The 14,714-nt window shown below is 43.1% G+C and overlaps 1 protein-coding gene across 1 annotated transcript; it reads right to left on the reverse strand.

Moving 5' to 3' along the window:
* Positions 1–31: 31 nt before the first annotated feature.
* On the reverse strand, positions 32–7,046 carry LOC140900098 (arylacetamide deacetylase-like 4). Its single transcript, XM_073316716.1, has 4 exons — positions 6,684–7,046; positions 3,046–3,262; positions 2,552–2,615; positions 32–1,588 (listed from the first exon to the last, which is right to left on the reverse strand). The coding sequence occupies exons 1-4, from the start codon at positions 6,858–6,860 to the stop codon at positions 814–816; spliced, it is 1,233 nt and encodes a 410-aa protein (XP_073172817.1). The 5' UTR covers positions 6,861–7,046; the 3' UTR covers positions 32–813.
* Between the last annotated feature and the right edge of the window lie 7,668 nt (positions 7,047–14,714).

Below are 14,714 nucleotides of genomic sequence, written 5' to 3' on the forward strand. Positions count from 1 at the left end.
AACACTGTATCTTATTGAAAAGTGGTGGAGTATTGTTAAATGGAAGAGCAGAAACATCTCTGATGTTTCTGTAGAGGGATGTAGCAAGGATGTTTACTTCATGGCACCATGACTTTGGTGGGCTCATTAGACGGACAACAATGATCTTTTTTCAGGTTTCATTCTATTTACAGGTGTGGCATACTAGGCAAAATAAAAAGAGGTATTCACAAAATGTTTGGCTAATCTTTGTGTAATGCAATATAAGTAATATTCTGGACTGAGATGAAAAATATTCCATGATCCATAATGAACCCTTAAATTTGCAGAAGACGAAAGACCAAGGGTTTCACTACTGCAACTGGATGTAAGTTGGATGCTGGTACCGCTCTCCAAAAGTACTGCAGTGCACGGACTTTACATCATAATGTTGTGATGTAGGTGGTGTGTACTTTTACTTACACACACGCAGACACACACACACCATCTCTCTCCATGGAAGGATTAACAGTCAGGCCTTCATTGAATCAAATGTGCCAAACCAGAAAATCAATTACAAATAGTATTCTTTAATCTTTACTGATATTTATAAAGACAATAGCTTGCAGCATGATGCAAAGAAATCATTTCAAATATGTAGGTGTGTAATCAACATTCCAACCAGTAACAGAAGGGACTTCACACAAGCTCGTGAACTTCATCACCAATGGAAACCATGTCATGGCAGCCCATCATGTGATAGAAGATACTGTTCCTATAGGTCTCTTCTCAGATGTTGGGGCATATATGAAGACCAGAGGAAATATACGACCCAATCTTTGAGAAGATTGTTTTTTATAAGCTTCTGAGAAAGTTTACAATGTTGTCCAGTCCCTTTTTTCCAGCTGGAAATGACAACCTGCCATTATCAAACAGGCTTATGATTCCATGGAATCCATTGTCAATGTGGTACCAGGTCACTGGCACACCACTGTCCTCTAATCGCTTCTTGTATAACAGGGCATCATCCCTAAGCACGTCATACTCACAGGTCAAGATGAATGACTCAGGGAGCTGGCGAACAACAGCATCTTCAGCGAGAAGTGGGGAAAAAGCTGGCTCACAAAATTTTTTAAGTGCCTCATAAACTTCATTTGAGCATTCGATGGGCACCTTTGGTTTGTATCCTCTGACCTTAAATTCCTTAAGGATATTGTCTGCACTTAGCCATTTTCTAAACTTCAATTTTACGTCTACAGGCATATGGGAACCCTCCAGGACATCTTCCAAAAATGATGCATCCCCCTTGAGGTACTGCAGAACATAAAAAGCCATGCGTTCCCTGAACAAGATGGGGACTCCACAGTTTTGCTGATATGATGGCAAATCGAAGTCTATTGCCTGGAGGCATGGATAGATCAAAATCTGAGCATGCACCTTTGGAAGGTCTGGTCTACTCACTAGTGTTTGGCAAACAGCAGCAGCAAGATTGCCCCCAGCACTGTCCCCACTAATGATAATACGGGCAGGATCCACTCCATAGTCTTCTGCAGTCTTCATAAAGCGGGTGGTAGCAGTGAGACAGTCCTCATACTGTGCTGGGTACGTGTGCTCTGGTGCCAGACGATACCTATTATATCAAAGAATTGGTGATTTATAAAAATGGAAAAAAATCATTATTTGTTGGAAGTTTATTTGCTACAAACTCCTCCACTTTCAGCCCTCCTGTTATTTTGCAGCCATGGACATCAATATTACCTCATAAACGTGCACCCGCTCTCCAAACGATCATTCCTATATTTGCAGATCACAGATAAATTATAACTAGCAGGGCCAAATGCTGAGGATTGTCTTCCGGTTAAGGCATTAGAATGAAACTCAGGAGAGCTGTGCCACAGACTCCCTGAGGGACCTTGGCTTAGTCATTTAATCTCTTTTTTTATCCTCTGTTTCCCATCCGTACAATGGGGATTAATAATACTTGTTTTGTCCGTGTTATCTATTTAGATTGTGAGATCTTTGGGTTAGGGACAGTCTCTTGCTGTGTTTATATTGTGATCAGCATCATGTGACCCCAGTTTTGGTTGATGCCTATAATCCTAATACCTAGCTCTTATAAGTGCTACTGTTCTCCAACAACATTTTTACTCTTGGTGCTATGGACATACAAATATTTCTTATTTCTTATTGAGGGCAAAATTCCCCATTTACCTCAGGGCCTCAATGGGAGTCTGCGGACTAAGATGAAGATTTGGCTCAATATCTGACAGCTTTATGTTAATTGCTGGGTGCAAGACAGATTTGTTTTTTATTAAAATGATCTGATAACTTCTTTCCAGTGTTTCTCCCCCAGCAGATGACAAAATGTGCTCATATACAACAATCTTATTCTGGGTCTGTTCTGTCTAGCTCAGCACAAAAGCAGCGAAAAGCGGCAAAATCATAGTCAACTTGCGCATCTTGCCGAGCCACCTGGATTCTTGAAAATATAGTCCTCCGAGAAGGGAGGCACTCTAGAAGCAGTGCAGCTGATGGCTATCAAAATGCAGAGCAATTAGTTCCTATAGAATAGAAGTGGACCAGGCTGACTTACTCAACAGACACGACCACCGATTCACTTTCTCTGGCGATATAGCGGCACACAGTTTCATAGGCATCTGGAAAACAAATGTTTTCACTGGTGTTTGGCTTGCGCTCTAAGGAGTAGCAATTCTATACCCTGTTAGCTCTGTGACGCATTTAAGAAAAATGACAATTCTCTCCTTTCCCCCATCTAATCCCTGCTCTTCCCCACCCTGTACACACCACCCCAGCTTCATTTCTCACTGTCCACTTTGCTCATCATGGTATCGCACCTGTTTCCAAGCTGCCCCACTCTCTGGAACAGACATGTAATGTTCAACAAGTCCTCTCTTCTTGCAGCCAACACCTACCTGACAGAGTATGTGTGTATTTGTTGGTGAAGAGTCAAATCTCAAATGTTCTCCCAAATCTCAGGCCCAAACCAACTTCCCTTTGATGTTTGTAAAAATAGGGTGACTTTTTATCTTTAATTATCCATCATATTTTTTCTGTTAAATATCTTACTAATGCTTCCAAACATCCAGCCTCCTCCATGGAAGTAGAGGACTCCTCTCCTTCGGCCAGCAGAAGGCACTCTAGGCTGGTAAATCCTCACTGGCACCTTCCCAAACTGCAGGTCCTTCATGAAGAGCTTTGGGTCCTCCCCTAATTTCTTTCCCCGTCGCATATAGCGGGTGAAGCCAAGTTGACTGCACAGACCCAGCTTCTCCAAAATCTTCCCCTGTTTAGAGTGAAAGAGACCAGGGATTAGCATAAAGAAACTCCATTCTCCTCAATAGGCATAAGCTGTGCTCTCTTTGGAGAAACTAAGGCAGGATCAAAAGTCTGGAGCTCATACAGAAAAAAAACAACGAATACAGAGTTCCAGGCACGAGCACAATCCGAATAAATAAACTAATAATAACAGCAGCAGCACACAGAGAAATGAAGCACAGACAATGTCTATGCAGCCGTCTTCACACACTGTGTTATCATTGGTCCTCTGCCCTTTATTGGAGAGTTTGGTCTCCATAGGTTATTCAGTCCTTAGTTCTTCTGCTAAGAGTTCCACCTAGGGTGCAGACAGGTAACAACTGTAGTGGTGGTTTTCTTGATATGGACGCTCATCCACAAGGACTGAGAGAAGAGGTCATCAACCAGATTTCAGGCTACAATGATTTTTCATGATACCAGCAATTAGAAGCAAAGGATTCTACCATGTACCCCATTACCAATCACCTGGTCCACCCTTAAAAAAAAAAAGCAGGGTGAAAACCAAACTGGTCTACAGAGTAGTTTGACATCCAGATAGTAGATAAAAATAAGGAATGGATTCTAGTCTCTGTAACCAGTGTAGGAAATTAATCTTCCCAATGTAACAACCCTCACTGCACACTCACTCACTTCTTACAGGCTGTAAAAGAGATGGTCTATCCCCTATCCAAATCTATAGCCATGCTGAAATCACTTTAGAAATCTGACACAACTGACTGGCCATACTGATCTGCACGCCACACATTGACTAGATATTACTGACAGACATCTGTCTGGCTTTTTCCTCCCTGTGGTTCAGTTTCTATTTGATAACAGCAATAAAGTAACGCTCAGTTACTGTGACAGACTGTACCCCGATGTTCACCACTTTTATAAGACCATGATATATTTTGTACAAAATATGCCTCGTGGGGTATCATTTGAAAACTCATAATCTGCTGAACCTTATTGTCCTGGTAAAATATGTGAATCAACATTGTATGAAAAGTTAAGATTCTATTTTATAACATTGCTGTAACATGCTCCAAGTTTAGAACAGCAGGCACAAACCAGTTCTTCAGAAACAAAAGACAAACCAACATCTGGTATCAACAAAATCAAGTGGAATATCAGCTGGCTAAGCAGCCATTCTTTGGCAGGAAGAAGGGTGTGTGTGAGAATTTTACATATTGACAATGGAACAACTGCGGGTTCCTGTGTAAACAGACTGGGTGTCACCTGAACCCCAGCTGGAGATAATCCTCAAAGAGGGGAGAATGGCATAAGAAGAGAAAACACACACAACACAGATTACCTCTCCTCCATTTCTCTCTGCTCACGGCAGTAACAATGCCTGAAGAAACACTGAAGTGGGGGAGGAGTCCTTGTCTGGAGGCTTCCAGCCAGTAAAGACTACAGAGCATACGTTGAGAAAAACCTTTTCTTTGACTCCATTTAACTTACTAACTTAGGTATTAGTTTGTGGCTTATCTTTTTATTTTCTTTGTAATCTATTCTGACTTGTATGTGTCATTACTAGTAATTACTTAAAATCTATCTTTCTATAGTTAATAAACTTGTTTTATTGTTTTAGCTAAAGCAGTGTGGTGGGACTGAAGTGTTTGGGAACCTCCACTTGAGATAACAGGACTGGTGCATATAATTTTCCATTGATGAAATGACTGGACTTTCTATGAGCTTGTATTGTCCGGGAGGAGGGGGAGCTTGGCAATGAAAGATGCACATTTCTGGGGGACAAGGCTGGGGCTGAGGATTTGCTGATGTCACCTCAAAATACAAGCGAGGCTTTAAGAGGAACTAAGATGAGGGGAGAGTGGTGGTTTGGTGAATGTTTGGAAAGGGCATTACTGGCATCAAAGAGACCTGGAGATGTGTGGGTGAGAAGCAGATAAAGTAGGTGTCCAATTTTGGATGCCAGGTTGTGGATAAATAGCAAAAAGTCCAGAGAGAGCAATAAAAATAATGTTAGGTTTAGAAACTCTGACCTATGAGGAAAGGTTTAAAAAAGGGGGCATATTTAATCTTGAGAAAAGACTGAAGGAGGGCCTGATACCAGTCTTCAGATATGTTAAGGGCTGTTATAAAGAGGATGGTGATCAATTATTCTCCAAATCTACTAAATAAAAAATTTTAAAAAAAAGCATTGTGGGTTGCCCCAAAACAAAAAAGTTTTGTTTTTTTAAAAAATTGTCTGTTTTGGGTCCAACAAAATATTTTGTTGCAGTGTTGAGTTTTCTTTAATCCTGTTATCAAAAAAGACAAATTTCGGCAAATTTTGATGCAAAAGTCATTTTGAAATGAAAATATCAAGACAGTTTGTTTTGAAAATGTTGAAATGTAGCATTTTGACTTTTTCAGTTTAATTTATTTGGCCAAAACTATTCTGCAAATTTGTCACAGATTCGTGAATGTGATTCAAAACTGCATTATTCAGCAAATAACATTCATCTGAAAAATTTTGACTAGCTCTAGTTATGGGTAGAGTGATGGTATGAATGAAAAAATTAAAAGAGATCAGACAGGAGATGTATTGATGGAAATAATTGAAAGCAAGGAAAAAACGCCTTGAATTTGCTACATAAAGGGATGAGGAATTAGTAGATCCCTAATCCCTCATGTCCCCTCTCCACACAACTGGCCAGCTAATAGAGGGGGCAGAGCCATGGCTCTGGTTCCTGCCTGTCCCCTTCAGTGTGTCAAATGCCCTTGGGAGAATAGCGCTGGAAGTGACCCTGCACTCCCCAGAGTGCTGGGGGTGCAATTCTGCCTGGCCCTGCGGCAGGCTCTGCATGTGGTCTGGAGCAAGGAAAGGGTCCTCACCATGTAGTGTTGCCAAATGTCGCGATTTTTCTCACGACTCTCACAACACACGGTGTTTTGCTCAGAGCCCCTGCTCCCGAGATTCTGTGATTTCATGAGAATCTCAGCCTCTATTCAAAAACAAAGTTCCTAGCCCTTGTGGTTGCAGAGAGAATTGTAAACATGACCCAAGTGCAGCCTAAAGGCTCTGGGACCCGGGGGATGGAACAAAAGCAGCCCATCATTTATCGTCTTTTTTTAAAAAAAAAGAAAAAACTCATGATTTTTAGGGCCTGATTCATGATTTTTGAGTCTTTTGGGGCTGGCAACACTGCACCCCACGAGGTGGTACCACCTTACGAGCCAAGCAGAATCTGACTGTACACGCGCTACAAAGGTAAAGAGTCTGACAGAGACTTAGAGAAACTGCTTCCTAAGTACAGCCGAAAAGCATAAAAGTAGCATCTTTCTTTCACCGCAAGTAAAGGCATCTGGCAGGGTTCCTATTCCCGGCATTTGCATTATGCTTAGAGTGACATTTACAGGCTCACCTAAGCACCCCACCTTAGTGTCAGACAAGGTAAACTCACCAGAACCGCTGTGCCAATCAAAATACTGTGAACGATTCGGAGCTTTACAGGTTGGTCCACTCCAAGAGGGATTTCTGAGTTGGAGAAATCAAAATAAATTGTCCCCACAACTAACAATATGAAAGCAGCAATGAAAACTGCCAATATTAACACCAGCAGCGCATAAGCAAACTCCATTTCATGTAGTGAGGCCGACGACGCCAGGAATCTGACTTTCACTTGACTCCTCCGTTCTCTTTGATTTGTTATTTCCTGTTTCTGGAGCGCCTCTGCATGTAATCAGGCTGCACTAGGACGAATTTTTCCCCTTCTCAGCTACAGGTCGTGCAAAGGACTCTCGGTTAGTGAGCAAATGCTGCAGAGTCATCAAGGTCTGGAACTGTAATAAGTCAGTGAGCCTGACAGCTGTGCATATGCCAGCAGCTCTGCCAATGAGGTGTTAGTCACTCCAAAACACTGTATAACTGCCAGCTATTCATACACTGAGACTGCATTTGATCTTGCATTGACAGTGGGAAGGAGAAAGGGTGTGGACCGTGGTAATCTATGTCTATAGTTGAGTCTCATGTCTCCATGATGGGATATGAGACTGTTCGTAGGTGATATTTATCTAGGACTGCGTAAAGATCCTGAAGTTCAAGTTTGTGATATGCAGATACATTTACCAGCAGAGAGAGAAAAGGCTGTACTGTACATTGCTTGTGATCTGCATCCATAATTTATTCATCTCAAAGTGCATTGGGATTATGCCATTATTTTTTTTCACAATGGGGCCTTTAGAAAGGCATTAGCTAAACAACAAGCCACTGTTACCAAAAAAAGAGCGAAGGCAATCCCATTTTAAAGTTTGAGTTCAGATAAGCATCCCAAATTTTAGACATGCGGCAGATAATAGGAACTCTGAACATTTTGGAGGTGCTTATACCATGCCCGTATCTGCGGTCCCTCGCAGCCATGCAATCCAGTGTTCCCAGCTTTCATGATTTTTACCACAAGCATCTCATTATTGGGATTGGGGGGAGTTCTTAAAGGCCCCGCTGTGGGAATGAAGGAATAACATCAGTATCTCAACTTCCATTTTAAAAAAAAGTAAATTTCTAACCCTTGTAGTTGCAGAGAGAAACTTGAAAATGTGACCCAAGTGTCCCCCAAGGGCTCAGAAACCAGAAAGCAAAGGAAATGTACCTGACATTTCTTTTTGTAACATTTCATGATTTGTAATGACTTTTTGAAGGCCTGATTCATCATTTTTGGCATGGGGTTGGCCACTCTGCTTATCCCTGCACTTTCCCCAAATATTCACCAGGAAGGATAATCTTGCCACAAGTAATAAGATGTTTGTTGGAAACGGGGTGCAATCAGATGCAAAGATGAGGGAGCAGTCTGTTTGATTCCCCACTCAGAGCCCAAAACACAGAGCTGTTGAAAGGAACCCACATGAATTCCAAAGGCTATTGCATTGTTTTACATTACTGGTGTTTGGAAATTGGTTGCGAAGGGCCAGCAATCGTAGTTTATATTTTCTAATGTCATGTGGTTAATCTGTTAACGTACTACAACCCCTTTGCACTGGATGAAGTAGGGGCAGTATAAGGCCCTCTCGGTGGGAAACCTTGGTTCAATTCCCCATTATGCCTGATGATGGAGAAAGAATTTGAACAAGAACCTCTCCCGTCTCCGGTGAGTGCTCTGGGATATTCTAAGGGTTGGATCCAGTGGTTAGGATTCTCACTTGGGAGGTCAGAGACTACCATTCAAATCCCTTCTTCCCCAACAGGTAGAGGAGATAATTGAACTAGGATCTCCCATATCCCAGGAGAGCATCATAATAATGGTAACTTTTCAGATTTAGACCCTGATTTTGCAAGTTCCCACTGAAGTCAAGGGGGCCTTGTGCATAGAACAACTTGCGCCATCGAGGCCTTAGAAGTTTTCAGCTCACAGACCTTCTTCTTTCCTTTTGTTCATATGCTTTCATAATGTTATGAAGTTACTACAAATAATGATCTTCTACATGGCACCACTTACTAGTTCCTATGGAAATGTTATCATAGCCAGCGTTCCATACAGACAAAAATATTTTTGATCAAATCAGTCTTTTTTTTTTTAACTGCAAAATATTCCGCTTTATTTAACATGCTCACAGTGCAAACACATTTGATTACAAGGTAATTTACTTGCTTTAGTAAAACATTGTCACAGACAATGCTGTAATTTTGGCTTCAGTATATTAAATCTAGTATTAATTTACTGAGCCATAATAGACTGATGTAAGTAACACAAAGCCACACTATTTACAAACTTATTTCAGGCACACAGAAAAGCTCCCTGACATTTTAAGGTAGAAGTGGATACCAAAAAAAGTTCCAGTTTAAGAGTCTAATTAGGCCTTCAACCAGAACCAAGGTAGGGAAGAGAAAAGGGTGCATAGCAGAAGGAATAAGTGAAACGTTCTGAACTTCCAGAGAGAAAATCCTTTATTCAGCAATCACTGAATACTGTATCACAGCACATATAACTGCAATGGTTATAAGAGAGAGAAAGAAAAGCAGCCACCTTCCCTAAAAGAACCTCTCTTAGTGACTGATTCATGCCTGCTGAGAGATGCAACACTGGCGGCTTACTGTCTTACAGGAATTATTGCTCTTTTTTGATGCAAGAGGCTAGGCAAAGTAGCCCTTGGGATGTTCCAGCGAGGAGCAGAAACTGATGATGGAGTCTGGTATTTTATTTAATGCCATCTTGTGTATTTACAAGGAATGCACAAAGGCTTGCTTCTGCAAATGCAGGGGGAACCGAAATCAAAATGAGTGCTTTCTTTTCAGCCCGCACCCTGACCCAGGCTCTCTCTCTAGGGTCTGGGCCACGCTGTGCTTACAGGCTTCTACTCAGATTTTTTCCAGCTATCTCTGTCAGACAGTTCCTCAAAGGTGCCTATCTCCCACGGAAGTCATTGGGAATTACAAGCCTAAATACCTTTGAGGATCTGGGCCGGTGTGTGTATCTTCTCTCACAGATACACCCAGCCCCACCTGGTTACAATACACACTGGAACCCTCCCCTTTGCCCTCTGGTCAATTTTAACCAATGCAATTTTAACTCAACCCATAACAAGGTTTAACCCAGCTCATAACAAAAACCCTTTCCCAGCATCCCTTTCTGGCAGCTGTCCCTTTAAATTTGGCAGAGACAAGCCGCCATAGCCCTAAAATGGCTTCATTTCCCTTTTTTCCAGCTGGTAAATATTGTTCGTTCCTATTATGTTTTAATCTGGTTTTCCTGTTTGTTTGGGTTCTTTTCCCCGTAAAGATAGATTTAATGCTTGTAAACAGATACCTAAATATGCACCCAGGACCTGCTCCAGGCTCTGATCGGTGTGCATATGAGTTGGTGCTAGCCGTACAGCTGAGAGATTGCATGTGAAAACAGAATGTGGCCCTATAATCTGATTTAATAATTACAGGTGTTAATATACTAGTAAAACCTCTATGCAAAAGAACCAGTGCATAGCTTTACTCTAGTATTTATCTGAAATAAGGTAGCTTTCAGATAAATGTACCTTTTGCAGTGTCCATCATGTCATCTGAAGAAAAAGGTAGTTTTATTATGTTGTCTACTTTTAATGTGATAGTTTTCAGGCTAAAACCTGCTATGCTGACCTTACCGGAGTATAACCCTGCTGCACTTGCATTGTAAGAGTCACGGTAAAAATGTTTTTCCTGGGTGTTTGGTTCAAAGGTTACGTGCTGGCTGTGCTGGCCAGGCAGATGGCCAAATGTGTTGCTGGTCAGTTGTTCTGAACAGTAGCAGATGTGAGAATGGGAAACCCAAATGCCTGCTAAGCAAACATCAGCTGAAAATACTCCGTCATATTCAGATACCAAACGTAGCTGATGTTTGTTTTACTCGAGGCATTAATTTTGTGACTCTTCCATTCCTAGGAGAGGGAGAAAGAGGGCCCTTTGTGGCTCTCTTCCCACTCCCCAGGGGCAGGGGGAGTAAAGAGAGAGAAGTGACCCGGGGACTTTTTGATGCCAACTTGCAGAGTCTCCAGGATAGGATTTTCTAAGGATCACATGGGTCAGATATATGCAATAATAATTCATTAAAAGGTGGTACATGAGGTATCTACCAAGAACCAGTAGCCCACTGGTTAATATAATCACTGTGACATGTATGTTCAGACAATATTTAAGGAGTTATGTATCTATCCTGAAAATGTTGTTCTTAAGGCAGGAGGTGACATTCTCAGACAGATTCTTTTCAGGCAGGGGGTAACAGATGCTTATTTCCCATCTGGTCATTGTGTATTGTGTGCCTCATAATGTATGCCTATTTGCATACTGAGACAGATGCTGATTAAGAGATTGTGAAATCTCTGAGAGAGGAGTATACAAGAAAAAAACAACCAGCAAGGGATGTCTTGCATATTGATAGTACAATGGATTGTTCTGATATATCTGGGGGTACAAACAGACATTCCGAATCTTTCACCCAGGAGGTGAAGCTGGCAGTATGACTTGTCTAATGAGCGTAAGATCGTAGCCAAGCCTGGGTCGAAAAGGCTGGAAGGACTTTGGGTGAGCATTACGCTGTAAGACATGAAATTGTCTCGTAAGTGAATCTAGGTTCTAGAATGTATGTTATGATTTGATTTTCTGTGTCACCATCTGTTTCCAATACTTCTACCTGCTCTGACTTGAATCTCTCTGCTTTGTTAAATTCACTTTTACTTGTTTGCAGTATAAGCATATCTAAGAGCTGTGAAGCAGAACAATGATCTGAGGTGAAACTGACTCGCTGGGGTGTCCTGCTTCTTTGGAAGCAGTGAATCTGTGAATACGGTGAGTTTCAGTGGACCAGGGCTGGGCACTCCAGGCAGATGCGTAGAGGACTTGGGGGTTGGAGTGTGCCTATCGCTGATCTGTAGAGAGAGAAAACAGGGCCTGCATAGGCCTAGAGGGGAATGTTTATGTTGCCTGTGGCCCATGGCTAGGTTGCCAGGTGTCCGTTTTTCGACTGGAACGCCCAGTCGAAAAAGGGACCCTGGCAGCTCTGGTCAGCGGTGCTGCAGGGCTAAGGAAGGCTAGTCACTACCTGTCTTGGCACCACATTGCACCCCAGAAGTGGCCAGCAGGTCTGGCTCCTAGGTAGGGGGTCAACCTCCTGCACCCCAACACCTGTCTCAACCCGCAGCCCCCTCCTGCACTCCGAATCCCTCATCCCCAGCTCCACCCCGGAGCCCACACCCACAGCCGGAGGTCTCACCACCTCCTGCACCCCAACTCCCTATCCCAGCCCAGAGCTCCCTCCCGCACCCTGAACGCCTCATTTTTGACCCCACCCAGCAGCCCGCACCCCCAGTTAGTGCCCTCACCCCCTCCCGCACCCAGCCCTCTGCCCTAGCTCAGTGAAAGTGAGTGAGAGTGGGGGAATGTAGTGAACGGGGGCTGAGACTCAGGGAAGGAGGAAGGGCCTTGGGGAAGAGGCGGGGCTAGGGTGTTCAGTTTGTGTGATTAGAAAGTTGGCAACCCTACCCATGGAGTCAGAGAGCTAACCCTGGCAGGCACAGACAAGGCTTCTGTACACGAAGAGTAGGTGATAGGGAGGCACCTCACAGCCCTGGGTACCTCCACAAGAGCCTCTTGTGGGACCTCTTGGAGTAAAATTAGAATCCTTCAGAACCTTCCTGCAGAGAGTTTGGCTATTGTTCATTTCATAAGTACCTGAGGGTCACAAAGTCCACAAAGTCACAAAGACCCCAGTGGGTCCCCCCTACAAGGAGATGAGCGAGATTTTCAGACTATGGTTGGGTGTGCTCTTCTATGTATTTTTGTAATGCTGAGGTTGCTTTACTGCATGTTTCTACATGCATTTTTGCATTGATAAGCCCTGTTTATTGCATAATTCTATGTACCCTCCTAATAATAATGCTATAGACTTTTGCAGCCTTAAGGCTGGGATTTTATGAGTTCTACACTTTTGAGGCTAACCTTCTGTACGTGTCTTTTGCCATGTTGAGGACTAGAATTTACATGTTCTTATATGTATTTTTGTAAATCTGAAATTGCAGTAAAACAATCTCCTACATATACGTAATATTCACCATTAAACATTCACCTATATGATAGGTGTGATACAGAAACCCCTAGCCAAAGGTCCCCTGTTCGTCACAAACAGCTCTTGTCTCAAACCTGGCAAACTCACTATACCAAACACATATCTTGCAGGGTATTTATACATACAGTGTAACATGTAAGGTATCTACAGAAAGCTCATAACTTAACAAGACTCATAATCTTTGTGAAACATGTGTACAGCCAATATTTAAAGAATAACATAACTAAGTTGAAAATCTGCTTTAAGGTCTTGAATGTACAAATTTGTCACTAAAGGGTAATATGTCTCAGTGATGGCCCATTCAAGGAGGAGGGAGTGGTCACCCCTCCCCAATTAGCCAGTGATGTAATGTAAAGCTCAGTTGTCTAGCCTTGCTCCATCCCAAGACTATCAATGAAAAAACAGCAGGGATAACTGCAAACAATCAAAACTACTTGGAGGTAAAAAGGGAACATTTCAAGAGGCAGGAGATTGCCCTGTGTATGAATAAAGACAAAAGACTGTTGGTATCATATAGAATGGGGAGAGGCACTCTAGATTAATTCACTGAGGAAACATCTTGTGGAGTGGTGATGTCTCCATGAAAGCTTGGATCCTGGTTCCTGTAAAGCCAGCCAGCTCTGCAACAGCTTGACTTTGGAGGAAAAACCTAGTTGATTAGACAGGTAAGGCAACTCTTAGAATGTGAACTAGGGCCTACGCTTGTTATCATTTTGTTTTGTATTGTAATTATTTGTTTCCACCACACGCTCTTGTTCCAAGTTGAATCTCTATTATTTCTTATGTAAGCAGAGTCAGGATGAGCTCCACCCTGACATCTGGTGGTGAGGTGTGGCAAGTTGTGGAAAAGAACTTCAGGGGCTGATCTCATTTGCATAGGCACACCCACCCCGCCTAGAATGAGGCCATAGCTGCCCAAATGGTCATTTTGGCTGCTGTGGGATCCCCAGTGTCTCTCTTAGTGGGGCAGGAAGAATAAATTGTTATTACCCTGATTATGGGAATCAAGGACAGTGGAACTGTACTTGGCCTTTTGTTATGATGGAGGGACTCGCCATCAACTAAGTAGCACTCGCTAGGCAAGGGACATGGGTTCCAAAACTCTGTGAATTGAAAGAGGCAGGTATTAGTGCCTGGTGGTGTGGGTCGGGTCCCTTTGTGAGGGCCTGAAACATCAATTGTACCTGTGTCTTTCTCCGCTGTGGAATGTCAGAGCTAATTTTAGGTCTATTAAGAGTCTAGCTACCGGTACTGTGCTGAATTCACTTTGGCCTTATGGTGCACCAGCACTAAGGCTCCCACTACTACAAGCTGAAATCGCTAATGAGCTAAAATTACTAAGAGCTGAAATCACTGAGCTCTGTGTCAAGTAGTGGGGAGCCTGAAGATCTAGAGTGCAGTGGAGCCGTTCGTGGATGGGCTGGTGGAGCAGTTCATGGGACAGTGGGAGCTGCTTGTGTAACGTGGAGCAGAGCCATTTGTGGGACGGCTGGTGGAGCGGAGCCGTTCGTGGGACGGCGAGCAGAGCAGAGCGGCTTGTGGAGTGGATCAGAGTGAAGCCCTATGGAGCTGTGGGGCAGTCAGCTCCAGGTCACGTAAGGAGCCCCTTACCTCTTCCCTCCCACACGTACATTTTTACCCAGACTGGGGAGTAACACTCTGCAGAAGAACTTTTGAACTCTGGGGATGGACTCTTGCGGTTGTTGGACTTTTTGGACTTTGGGTGATTTTTGGGATTGCTGGACTCAAGAACCCGAGGGAAAGGACGTGGCCCAATTTGCTGGGGTGGGTCTTTGCTCATGGTTTGGTTGATGAACCCTAGTTGTGGTGTTTTCCCAATTTAATGCTGATGTCGTTTACCTCATGTTATTAAAGATTCTCTGCTACACCGAGACTCTGTGCTTGCAAGAG

This window comes from Lepidochelys kempii, chromosome 18 (assembly GCF_965140285.1).
Source record: "Lepidochelys kempii isolate rLepKem1 chromosome 18, rLepKem1.hap1, whole genome shotgun sequence".
NCBI lineage: Eukaryota > Metazoa > Chordata > Testudines > Cheloniidae > Lepidochelys > Lepidochelys kempii.

Excerpts from the sequence above, each read along its gene's own strand:
- LOC140900098 (XM_073316716.1), bottom strand. The coding sequence starts at position 6,860 with ATGGAGTTTGCTTATGCGCTGCTGGTGTTAATATTGGCAGTTTTCATT. Across the intron at positions 3,263-6,683 it reads TGATTGGCACAGCGGTTCTG|GGGAAGATTTTGGAGAAGCT; the intron begins GTGAGTTTACCT and ends CACTCTAAACAG. Across the intron at positions 1,589-2,551 it reads TCGGTGGTCGTGTCTGTTGA|GTATCGTCTGGCACCAGAGC; the intron begins GTAAGTCAGCCT and ends TTGATATAATAG.